The sequence below is a fragment of the Salvelinus namaycush genome, chromosome 25 (genome assembly GCF_016432855.1).
Source record: "Salvelinus namaycush isolate Seneca chromosome 25, SaNama_1.0, whole genome shotgun sequence".
NCBI lineage: Eukaryota > Metazoa > Chordata > Actinopteri > Salmoniformes > Salmonidae > Salvelinus > Salvelinus namaycush.
In genome coordinates this window covers 40,023,693-40,036,873 of record NC_052331.1, presented here as the reverse complement: position 1 = coordinate 40,036,873, position 13,181 = coordinate 40,023,693, and the positions used below count along the sequence as shown (strand labels likewise).

Genomic DNA, 13,181 nt, shown 5'->3' with positions numbered 1-13,181 from the left:
GTGTTTGTGTTCTGCACCAGATAGGTCTGTATCGGTTTTGCACATTTGTTATTTTGTATGTTGTTTGTAGTGTTTCACTTGTTCTTTTATTAAACATGTTGAACACTAGCCGCGCTGCACTTTGGTCCTCTCCTTCACCTATGGAAGAAAGCCGTTACAGAAACACCCACCAAACCCGGACCAAGCAGCGTGGCAACGGGCAGCAGCAACAGCAGCAGCGGTACCAGGAGGAATGGTCCTGGGAGGAAATCATAAACGGAAAAGGACCCTGGGCAAAGGTGGGAGAGAATCGCCACTCTTGGGAGGAGAAGGAGGCAGCCACAGCCCAGGAGCGCTGGATTGAGGAGGCAGCACGTAAGAGAGGCTGGAAGCCCGAGAGGCTCACCCAAAAATTTCTTGGGGGGGGGGCTAAAGGGGAGTGTGGCGAAGCCGGGTTGGATACCTGAGCCAACTCCCCGGGCTTACCGTGGAGTGAGAGGGCGTCGTACTGGTCAGACACCGTGTTATGCGGTAAAGCGCACGGTGTCCCCAGTACGCGTGCTTAGCCCAGTGCGGGCTATTCCACCTTGCCGCACTGGGAGGGCTAGGTTGGGCATCGAGCTGGATGTCATGAAGCCGGCCCAACGTATCTGGCCTCCAGTACGTCTCCTCGGGCCGGCGTACATGGCACCAGCCTTACAGGTGGTGTCCCCGGTTCGCCTGCATAGCCCAGTGCGGGTTGTTCCACCTCGCCGCACTGGCAGGGCTACGGGGACCATTCAACCTGGTAAGGTTGGAGAGGCTCGGTGCTCAAGAGCGCGTGTCCTCCTTCACGGTCCGGTATATCCGGCGCCACCTTCCCGCCCCAGACCAGTACCACCAGTGCCTACACCACGCACCAGGCTTCCAGTGCATCTCCAGAGCCCTGTTCCTCCTCCCCGCACTCGCCCTGAGGTGCGTGCCCTCAGCCCGGTACCTCCAGTTCCGGCACCACGCATCAGGCCTATAGTGCGTCTCAGCCGGCCAGAGTCTGCCGTCTGCCCAGCGGTGCCTGAACTGCCCGTCTGCCCAGCGGCGCCTGAACTGCCCGTCTGCCCAACGCCGTCTGAACCGTCCGTCTGCCCAACGCCGTCTGAACCGTCCGTCTGCCCAGCGCCGTCTGAGCCGTCCGTCTGCCCAGCGCCGTCTGAGCCATCCGTCTGCCCAGCGCCGTCTGAGCCATCCGTCTGCCCAGCGCCGTCTGAGCCATCCGTCTGCCCAGCGCCGTCTGAGCCATCCGTCTGCCCAGCGCCGTCTGAGCCATCCGTCTGCCCAGCGCCATCTGAGCCATCCGTCTGCCCAGCGCCATCTGAGCCATCCGTCTGCCCAGCGCCATCTGAGCCATCCGTCTGCCCAGCGCCGTCTGAGCCATCCGTCTGCCCAGCGCCATCTGAGCCATCCGTCTGCCACGAGCCATTAGAGCCGCCCGTCTGTCCCGAGCCATTAGAGCCGTCCGTCAGTCAGGAGCCGCTAGAGCCGTCCGTCAGTCAGGAGCCGCCAGAGCCGCCAGCCAGTCAGGAGCCGCCAGAGCCGCCAGCCAGTCAGGAGCCGCCAGAGCCGCCAGCCAGTCAGGAGCCGCCAGAGCCGCCAGCCAGTCAGGAGCCGCCAGAGCCGCCAGCCAGTCAGGAGCCGCCAGAGCCGCCAGCCAGTCAGGAGCCGCCAGAGCCGCCAGCCAGTCAGGAGCCGCCAGAGACGCCAGCCAGTCAGGAGCTGCCAGAGCTGCCCTACAGTCATGAGCTGCCCTACAGTCATGAGCTGCCCTACAGTCATGAGCTGCCCTTCAGTCATGAGCTGCCCTTCAGTCATGAGCTGCCCTTCAGTCATGAGCTGCCCTCCAGTCATGAGCTGCCCTCCAGTCATGAGCTGCCCTCCAGTCATGAGCTGCCCTCCAGTCATGAGCTGCCACTCAGTCCGGAGCTGCCACTCAGTCCGGAGCTGCCACTCAGTCCGGAGCTGCCACTAGTCCGGAGTTGTCCCTCTGTCCTGAGCTACCTCTCTGTCCTGGGCTACCTCTTTGTCCTGAACTACCTCTCTGTCCTGAGTTGTCTCCTCTATTGTAGAGGGGAGTTGGTGAAGGTTCCTGGACCATGGTCGGGGGCGAGGGTCGCCACTCAAGGGACGCTAAGGAGGTGGACAAAGACAATGGTGGAGTGGTGCCCTCGTCCACCGCCGGAGCCGCCACCGCGGACAGATGCCCACCCAGACCCTCCCCTTGAGTTTTAGGGGTGCGCCCGGAGTTCGCACCTTGAGGGGGGGGTTCTGTCACGTTCCTGACCTGTTTTCTGTTGTTTTGTATGTGTTTAGTTGGTCAGGACGTGAGCTGGGTGGGAATTCTATGTTGTGTGTCTAGTTTGTCTGTTTCTATGTCAGCCTAGTGTGGGTTCTCAATCAGAGACAGATGGTAGTCGTTGTCTCTGATTGAGACTCATATATAGGAGGCTTGTTTTGTGTTGGGATTTTGTGGGTGTTTGTTACCTGTCTCTGTGTTTGTGTTCTGCACCAGATAGGTCTGTATCGGTTTTGCACATTTGTTATTTTGTATGTTGTTTGTAGTGTTTCACTTGTTCTGGTATTAAACATGTTTAACACTAGCCGCGCTGCACTTTGGTCCTCTCCTTCACCCCTGGAAGAAAACCATTACATACTGACAAATGTTCACTTGTCTGACCACTTGCATGATGACGAGTTTCTCACATACTGGCCTATCTGGGTGATGTTTTTTCTCACCTGAATGATCTGAATCTAGGATTACAGGGACACTCCGCAACTATATTCAATGTGCGGGACAAAATTGAGGCTATGATTAAGAAGTTGGAGCTTTTCTCTGTCTGCATTAACAAGGACAACACACAGGTCTTTCCATCATTGTATGATTTCTTGTGTGCAAATTAACTCAAGCTTACGGACAATGTCAAATGTGATATAGCGACTCACCTGAGTGAGTTGGGTGTGCAATTACCCAGGTACTTTCCCGAAACGGATGACACAAACAACTGGATTTGTTATCCCTTTCATGCCCTGCCTCCAGCCCACTTACCGATATCTGAACAAGAGAGCCTCATCAACATTGCAGCAAGCGGTTCTATGGAAATGTTATTTAATCAAAAGCCACTGCCAGATTCCTGGATTGGGCTGCAGTCAGAGTATTCTGCCTTGGCAAATCGCGCTGTTAAGACACTGATGACCTTTGCAACCACGTACCTATGTGAGAGTGGATTCTCGGCCCCCACTAGCATGAAAACTAAATACAGACACAGACTGTCTGTGGAAAATGATTTTAAGACAGACTCTCCAATACAACCCAACATTGCAGAGTTATGTGCATCCTTTCAAGCACACCCTTCTCATTAACCTGTGAGTTATTCACAATTTTCGATGAACAAATAAGGTTTTATATGTAAGATGGTTTAATAAAGAGCAAAATTATTGATTATTATTATATTATTATTTGTGCCCTGGTCCTATAAGAGCTCTTTGTCACTTCCCACGAGCCGTGTTGTGATAAAAACTCACAATCATTTTTATGTTTAATAAATGTATCGTATAAAAAAACAACATTTGAGAGTGTGCTGACCCTGTTGCTAGAAGGGGTACCTAGTTGGAGGTTGAATGTTTGAAGGGGTAGGGGACTATAAAAAGTTTGGGAACCACTGATTTAGTATATGTAAAGGCCAGATTCAAGAAAAATGCAAGAAAAATGCAAGAAAAATGACTTTTATTTATGACTTTTTCAAATCATAGTTGCATACCTCATGTAGCCTAGCCCATAGGCCTATATGTTTTAATAAGGTTTGTATCACAACTAAAGTGGACAAATAACTTCTTAAAATGAAGCACATTTACAAGGGGTGTAGAGCTTAACTACATATATAAGCAGCGCGTGAGTTTCAAGTTTGGGGAAGATCCTTTTCACCATAAAAATGTACCTTTATAATAAAAGCATTACATGAATAATCACATTTGCAGTCACTTTTGATAATGGGGCTTTCTGCTAATGGAACATTCACGCTTATAGCCTTCTACCATGTGTTCATTGCTGGGCTTATAATGTGAAGAAATAGCCTAATAGTTTATCAACATTTTAAGCTAAACCTTCTGATCTGTTGCGTCAGCCACATTGCGTAAAATAGTTTTTTTGATGCTAGTTAATTTGGGATCTATTGTATCACACAACTGTCCCAGACTATGTTTGGAATATTTATTTCTCGCACAGAATAGAATAGGTGAACGTTTGTACTATGGGGGATAGTAGATTGACATATGTTAGTGCTTTTGCTGTTGTTAGGTCTACTCATCTTGTTGGCTGATGAAAAGTAAATGTGGACAGTTCTTCCAATATCTTCAATATGCACCTCGGAGTTGGATAAGGACATGCGCCGTTGTGTCGCCGATGTATCTGTCTTCACTTGTAGCCTGTGAGAAAGACCCGATCACGTGATGGAGCACGCAGCACTCGGGGAGAAGGGTACAACAGCCACTGGCCGCAAAAGGCATGGATTTTTTTAGGGTGCATTACGACCACACAAAGGGGATGCCACCGTGAAATTCTAGACATTATCAAGTGCTTGTCAAATTGTGAATTAGTGACTGATTTAGTGTGTACAGCCTGCTCAAAAAACAAAGCAGAGCTCATGCCTTTCAAGCGACTGTTTTCAAATCATCATTAGTCGCATCATACAGCCTTACAATGAATTAAAAATCAAAACATATAGCCCAATGTTTGTAGAACAACTAAAGTTACATTCATTACTCTAAATCAAGCATATAGGAGTACCTATTTCTTTGTTAACCGCTCAACACTGAATAGCCACATCGTTTAGAGAAAATATCCTTTCTATTTTATTCAGCTTTGTTCCATTGTATTCTTCATACTATAAAATAATACCACGGAATTCTAAGCAAATCTTGTCTGCTAAGTGAACTAGTGTAGCCCACAGCCATATGGCATAGCCAGATCAGGACCTAACATAAGGACAACTCAGAGTATGCTATTCTGTTCTTCTGAAATAGACTACATTTTCTTAAAATCATGCTTCTTTAGACCTGTCTAAAATAAATCATGGATTTATTGTGAAGGTGTAGGCTATATGAATGTACAGTTCCAAAGGTCTGCATCAGTGGCTTGTATGTGTGGAAGCCAGGAGATGCTAAATGTGTTTATGTTAATTAACCTCTCTGGTACAAGTGGGATTCTAGCGTCCCACCTCGCCAACAGCCAGTGAAATTGCAGGGCGCTAAATTCAAAACAACAGAAATCTCATATCTAAAATTCCTCAAACATACAAGAATTATACACCATTTTAAAGATAAACGTCTTGTTAATCCAGCCACAGTGTCTGATTTCAAAAGGGCTTTACGGCGAAAGCACACCTTGCGATTATGTTAGGTCAGTGCCTAGCCACAGAAAACCATACAGCCCTTTTCCAAAGAAGGAGAGGTGTCACAAAAGACAGAAATAGCGTTAAAATGAATGGCACCTTCATCTGATGGCACTCCAAGGTCTCCATGTTAGACCATAAATGTTCGTTTTGTTCGATAAAGTTCATATTTATGTCCAAATACCTCCTTTTTGTTTGCGCGTTTAGTCCAGTAATCCAAATGCACAAGGCGCGGGCACTAAGTCCAGACGAAAAGTCAAAAAACGTTCCATTCCATGTCAAACGATGTATATAATCAATCTTTAGGATGTTTTTATCATAAATCTTCAATAATATTCCAACCGAACAATTCTTTTGTCTTTAGAAATGAAAAGGAACGGAGCTCGTGCTCACGGCCGCGCGCGTGACTAGACTAATGACATTCTGCCAGACCCCTGATTCAAACAGGTCTTATTCGCTCCCCCTTCATAGTAGAAGCCTGAAACAACGTTCTAAAACCTGTTGATATCTAGTGGAAGCTTTAGGAAGTACAATCTGACCCCATAGACACAGTATATTGGATAGGCAATCACTTGAAAAACTAAAAACCTCAGATTTCCCACTTCCTGGTTGGATTTTTCTCAGGTTTTCGCATGCCATATGAGTTCTGTTATACTCACAGACATCATTCAAACAGTTTCAGAGTGTTTTCTATCCAAATCTACTAATAATATGCATATCCTAGCTTCTGGGCCTGAGTAGCAGGCAGTTTACTCTGGGCACGCTTTTCATCCGGACGTGAAAATACTGCCCCCTACACCAGTGAGGTTAACAGTCAATTACAGTGAGGCCGACAGTTATTTGTTTGACAATCACCGGCTGACGGAATTTCGTGAACGCCACAGCCAAAGGTATACTCAATGTATATGGAGATGTAAATCACTGATACCAGGTCCTGTCTAGACGGGGTGAATCCCTGATACCAGGTCCTGTCTAGACGGGGTGAATTGCTGATACCAGGTCCTGTCTAGAAGGAGTTGAATCACTGATACCAGGTCCTGTCTAGAAGGAGTGAATCACTGATACCAGGTCCTGTCTAGAAGGAGTGAATCACTGATACCAGGTCCTGTCTAGAAGGAGTGAATCACTGATACCAGGTCCTGTCTAGACGGGGTGAATCCCTGATACCAGGTCCTGTCTAGACGGGGTGAATCGCTGATACCAGGTCCTGTCTAGAAGGAGTTGAATCACTGATACCAGGTCCTGTCTAGAAGGAGTGAATCACTGATACCAGGTCCTGTCTAGAAGGAGTGAATCACTGATACCAGGTCCTGTCTAGAAGGAGTGAATCACTGATACCAGGTCCTGTCTAGACGGAGTGAATCACTGATACCAGGTCCTGTCTAGACGGAGTGAATCACTGATACCAGGTCCTGTCTAGACGGAGTGAATCGCTGATACCAGGTCAACAGAGGAGGGTGTGGAGATCTCCCTTCCTCTGGAAAAGTGTCAGAGAAGGCTAGAGTGTGTGTGTGTGTGTGTGTGTGTGTGTGTGTGTGTGTGTGTGTGTGTGTGTGTGTGTGTGTGTGTGTGTGTGTGTGTGTGTGTGTGTGTGTGTGTGTGTGTGTGTGTGTGTGTTTCCATTGTTTATGTACAATTCTTTGCCAAGTTTGTGATGTCATCCCATCATAAGAACGAGGCTTTTGAAACAGCTGTGTTTGTGCGGGTATGTGTTGTTGGCAGAATCTATTTGTCTGCACAATGTGCTTTTCTGTATGGACTTGCTTTGATACGTTGTGCACATACAGGACATGTTCTATTGACACAGCATCACAGTAACCAGTAGCACGGTTTGTTGTATCGACTCCAATCCTTCAGATACCTTTTCGTGTTTGCTCCAGTCTGCCTGGAGTGCCAGATGAGGTGGGGCACACAGTTTAGGGGCTATTCTATTGGTACATTAAGACAGGCAAGCTTAATCAAGTACAGATAAAGTATTTGAAATAATTTAAAATAGTATTTGAACCCAGGTCTGCTGTGCGTGTGGTGTGTAGTCTTCTTGCATGCAGGCCTGTACTGCATACTGAACTGTGTGTATGAGCAATGACTGTAGCCTCAGACAGATGGCTGTTGCAGCAGGGAGAGACCCGCTTCCTAACCAATGTCCCAGCATTCCCGGAGGCAAACATCCCAATGTGCACCTGTCTGTTCGGAAGTGGCTGTGAATTCCGCTCTCATACCCAGCCTGCATTGCTCTGCACATGGGGGGTGCAACTCAATATTAGGAAGGTGTTCCTAGTGTATGGTATACTCGGTGTATATACAGTGTTGCCTGTCGATAAAGCTTTATTGAATTGAATGTACAGACTGTGTAATGTACACGGTGGTCTTTCTCCTTGCTCTAACCTCTGTGTCTTTCAGAGGGGAAGTAACATATCCATTACATCTTGTGTACAATTGGACAACAAAGTAATCTTCATCTTCTTTTTCGTCATCTCCTTCATCATCTTCTAGGCCCAGGACAAGAGGAAAGCTCTGGAGGAGACCAAAGCCTACACCACCCAGTCCCTGGCCAGCGTGGCCTACCAGATCAATGCCTTAGCCAACAACGTGCTGCAGCTGCTGGACATCCAGGCCTCACAGCTGCGCCGAATGGAGTCCTCCATCAACCACATCTCTCAGGTCAGGAGAGACAAACATACACAGGCTTAGACACACACACATATATACACACACACACACATACAGTACCAGTCAAAACGTTTGGACACACCTATTCATTCCAGGGTTTTTCTTAATTTTTTACTATTTTCTACATTGTATAATAATAATGAAGACATCATACTATGAAATAACACATATGGAATCATGTAGTAATCCAAAAAGTGTTAAACAAATCTAAATATTTGCCTTGATGACAGCTTTGCACACTCTTGGCATTCTCTCAACCAGCTTCACCTGGAATGCTTTTCCAACAGTCTTGAAGGAGTTCCCACATATGCTGAGCACTTGTTGGCTGATTTTCCTTCACTCTGCGGTCAAAGTCATCCCAAACCATCTCAATTGGGTTGAGGTCGGGTGATTGTGAAGGCCAGGTCATCTGATGCAGCACTCCATCACTCTCCTTATTGGTCAAATAGACCTGGAGGTGTGTTAGGTCATTGTCCTGTTGATGGTATATCGCTGCAGAATGCTGTGGTAGACATGCTGGTTAAGTGTGTCTTGAATTCTAAATAAATCACAGACAGTGTCACCAGCAAAGCACCCCCGCACCATCACACCTCCTCCATGCTTCACCGTGGGAACGACACATGCGGAGATCATCATTCACCTACTCTGCGTCACACAAAGACACGGTGGTTGGAACCAAAAATCTCAAGTTTGGAGTCATCAGACCAAAGGACAGATTTCGACTGTCTAATGTCCATTGTCTGTGTTTCTTGGCCCAAGCAAGTATCTTCATCTTATTGGTGTCCTTTAGTAGTGGTTTCTTTGCAGCATGAAGGCCTGATTCACACAGTCTCCTCTGAACAGGGAGGGAGGGAGACTCTGGCAGCTCCGGACAGGAGGGAGACTCTGGCAGCTCCGGACAGGAGGGAGACTCTGGCAGCTCCGGACAGGAGGGAGACTCTGGCAGCTCCGGACAGGAGGGAGACTCTGGCAGCTCCGGACAGGAGGGAGACTCTGGCAGCTCCGGACTGGGGATAGTCGCTGGAGTGGAGAGACACACAGGAGGCTTCGTGCCATGGATCATCACTGGAGGCTTCGTGCCATGGATCATCACTGGAGGCTTCGTGCCATGGATCATCACTGGAGGCTTCGTGCCATGGATCATCACTGGAGGCTTCTTGCCATGGATCATCACTGGAGGCTTCGTGCCATGGATCATCACTGGAGGCTTCGTGCCATGGATCATCACTGGAGGCTTCGTGCCATGGATCATCACTGGAGGCTTCTTACCATGGATCATCACTGGAGGCTTCTTGCCATGGATCATCACTGGAGGCTTCTTACCATGGATCATCACTGGAGGCTTCGTGCCATGGATCATCACTGGAGGCTTCGTGCCATGGATCATCACTGGAGGCTTCGTGCCATGGATCATCACTGGAGGCCTCGTGCCATGTATCATCACTGGAGGCTTCGTGCCATGGACCATCACTGGAGGCTTTGTGCCATGGATCATTACTGGAGGCTTCGTGCCATGGATCATTACTGGAGGCTTCTTGCCATGGATCATCACTGGAGGCTTCGTGCCATGGATCATCACTGCAGGCTTCGTGCCATGGATCATCACTGGATGTGCTTCTTGCCATGGATCATCACTGGAGGCTTCGTGCCATGGATCACCACTGGAGGCTTCTTACCATGATCACCACTTGAGTGGAGAGACACACAGGAGGCCTGACTCTGGGAGAAGGCACAGGACTCACCAGGCTGGGGAGACATGCAGGAGGCCTCTTCCTTGGCCGAGGCACCGGATACACTGGGCCGTGGAGGCGCACTGGCGGTCTCGAGCTAAGAGCCTGCACAACCCGTCCTGGCTGGATGGTGACTTTGGCCCGGCACGTGCGGGGCGCAGGCACAGGATGCACTGGGCTGTGCAGACGCACTGGAGACACAGTGCGCAGAGCCGGCGCAGGATATCCTGGGCCGTAGAGACGTCCTGGAGGTCTGGAGAGCAGGGCTGGCACACTTCGTCCTGGCTCGATGCCCACTCTAGCCCGGCCGATGCGAGGAGCTGGGATATAGCGCACCGGGCTAAGAACGCGTACTGGAGACACCGTGCGCTCCACCGCATAACACGGTGCCTGACCAGTACGACGCCCGCCACGGTAAGCACGGGGAGTTGGCTCAGATCTCCAACCTGGCTCTGCCAATCTCCCCGTGTTCCCCCTCCCCCCAAAATTCTGGGGCTGCCTCTCGTGCACGCCTCCTCGAGTCAACTCCTCGTAGCGTCGCCGCTCTGCCTTAGCTGCCTCCAGCTCCTCTTTTGGACGGCGATACTCTCCCGTCTGTGCCCAGGGTCCCTTGCCGTCCAGGATTTCCTCCCATGTCCAGGAGTCCATTACACCACGCTGCTTGGTCCTTTGGTGGTGGGTAGCTCTGTAACGTCGTTCGTCTGAGGAAGAAGGATTAGACCAAAGCGCAGCGTGGTACGTGTTCATGATGTTTATTATAACCTGAACACTGAAACAAAAAACAAAAGTGGAACAAAACGCAACAGTTCTGTCAGGCACTCACACAAAACAGAAAACAACTACCCACAAAACACAGGTGGGAAAAGGCTACCTAAGTATGGTTCTCAATCAGAGACAACGATAGACAGCTGCCTCTGATTGAGAACCACACCCGGCCAAACACATAGAAACAGACAACATAGAACAAAAACATAGAATGCCCATCCCAACTCGCGCCCTGACCAACCAAAATAGAGACATAAAAAGGATCTCTAAGGTCAGGGCGTAATTTTTGGTCCATTAGTATAACATCAGATTGATCAGAAATACAGTGTAAACATTGTTAATGTTGTAAGTGACTATTGTAGCTGGAAATGGCAGATTTGTAATGGAATATCTACATAGGCGTACAGAGGCCCATTATCAGCAACCATCACTCCTGTGTTCCAATGGCACGTTGTGTTAGCTAATCCAAGTTTATCATTTTAAAAGGCTAATTGATCATTAGATAACCCTTTTGCAGTGATGTTAGCACAGCGGAAAACTGTTGTTCTGAATTAAAGAAGCAATAAAACTGGCCTTCTTTAGACTTGTTGAGTATCTGGAGGATCAGCATTTGTGGGTTCGATTACAGGCCAGAAATGGACAGAAACAAAGTACTTTCTTCTGAAACTCGTCAGTCTATTCATGTTCTGAGAAATGAAAGCTATTCCATGCGAGAAATTGCCAAGAAACTGAAGATCTCGTACAACGCTGTGTACTACTCCCTTCACAGAACAGAGAAAACTGTCTGCAACCAGAATAGAAAGAGGAATGGAAAGCCCCGGTGCACAACTGAGCAAGAGGACGAGAACATTAGGGTCTAGTTTGAGGAACAGACACCTCACAAGTCCTCAACTGGCAGCTTCATTAAATAGTACCAGCAAAACACCAGTCTCAACGTCAACAGTGAAGAGGCGACTCCGGGATGCTGGCTTTCTAGGCAGAGTTGCAAAGAAAAAGCCATATCTCAGATTGGCCAATAAAAATAAAATATTAAGATGTGCAAAAGAACACAGACACTGGACAGAGGAAGATTGGAAAAAAGTGTTATGGACAGACAAATCTAAATTTGAGGTGTTCGGATCACAAAGAAGAACATTTGTGAGGCACAGAAAAAATGAAAAGATGCTGGAGGAGTGCTTGACGCCATCTGTCAAGCATGGTGGGGGCAACGTGATGGTCTAGGGGTGCTTTGGTGGTGGTAAAGTGGGAGATTTGTACAAGGTAAAAGGGACCTTGAAGAAGGAAGTCTGTCACTCCATTTTACAACGCCATGCCATACCCTGTGGACGGCGCTTAATTGAAGCCAATTTCCTCCTACAACAGGACAATGACCCAAAGCACAGCTCCAAACTATGCAATAACTATTTAGGGAAGAAGCAGTCAGCTGGTGTTCTGTCTTAATGGAGTGGCCACCACAGTCACCGGATCTCAACCCTATTGAGCTGTTGTGGGAGGAGCTTGACCGTATGGTACGTAAGAAGTGCCCATCAAGCCAATCCAATCTGTGGGAGGTGCTTCAGGAAGCATGGGGTGAAATCTCTTCAGATTACCTCAACAAATTGACAACTAGAATGCCAAATGTCTGAAAGGCTGTGATTGCTGCAAATGGAGGATTCTTTTACAAAAGCAAAGTTTTAAGGACACAATTATTATTTCAATTAAAAATCATTATTTATAACCTTGTCAACGTCTTGACTATATTTCCTATTAATTTTGCAACTCATTTCATGTATGTTGTCATGGAAAACAAGGACATTTCTATGTGACCCCAAACTTTTGAACGGTAGTATATGTATACATACATACATACATACATACATACATACATACATACATACATACATACATACATACATACAGTGCATTCGGAAAGTATTCAGACCCCTTAACTTTTCCCCCATTTTGTTACGTTACAGCCTTATTCTAAAATGTATTAAATCGTTTTTCCCCTCTTATCAATCTACACACAATACCCCATAATGACAAAGCAAAAATAGGTTTTTAGAAATTGTTGCAAATTTATATATAAAAAAACGGAAATATCACATTTACATAAGTATTCAGACCAAGTGTTAACTCTGGGGTGTGAAGACATACGCAATCAAGACGTCTTCGGTTGATTTAAAAAATAAATAATTTTGAAAATGTGGAGTAGGTTTTGTAAAATATAGAATAATCCCTTTTTAGATTAAATTTTAAGACAGCAAAATGTGAACTGTGTAAGGGGTGTGTAGACTTTCACTAGACACTGTATCTACATGTATTTGAAATACATTTTACATGACGTTAAATACATTGAAATGTCATTTTCTCCCCCTTGTGGGTTGGGGAGGTTCTGTGTTTCATCCACCTTGGTAATGGAACTGCATGTAGAGAAATGATAAATAGACCAATAAGCTAGCTTCTGTAGCTCTCTGGTCCTTGGGAGCTATTGCTTTTGTTTCCTATTGAAGATATTCTGTATCACGGCTATATCAGATCACGGTTGAAGCGATGTAGCATCCACCTTTAGTGCAGAAGGTGAGATGAGTTGTCGATTCAGGTGTTTTTACGGTCTAGTTCGCACTAGAGCATGCTGATC

General features: G+C 47.3%; 1 protein-coding gene across 2 annotated transcripts in view; it reads left to right on the top strand.

Moving 5' to 3' along the window:
* Nucleotides 1-13,181, top strand: part of LOC120020723 (abl interactor 1-like) — a 51,960-nt gene that overhangs the window by 12,800 nt on the left and 25,979 nt on the right. For both annotated transcript variants that reach the window (XM_038964451.1, XM_038964450.1), the window contains exon 2: nucleotides 7,890-8,057. In XM_038964451.1, coding sequence (XP_038820379.1) covers nucleotides 7,890-8,057 — 168 coding nt within the window. The remainder of the gene's footprint in view (nucleotides 1-7,889; nucleotides 8,058-13,181) is intronic.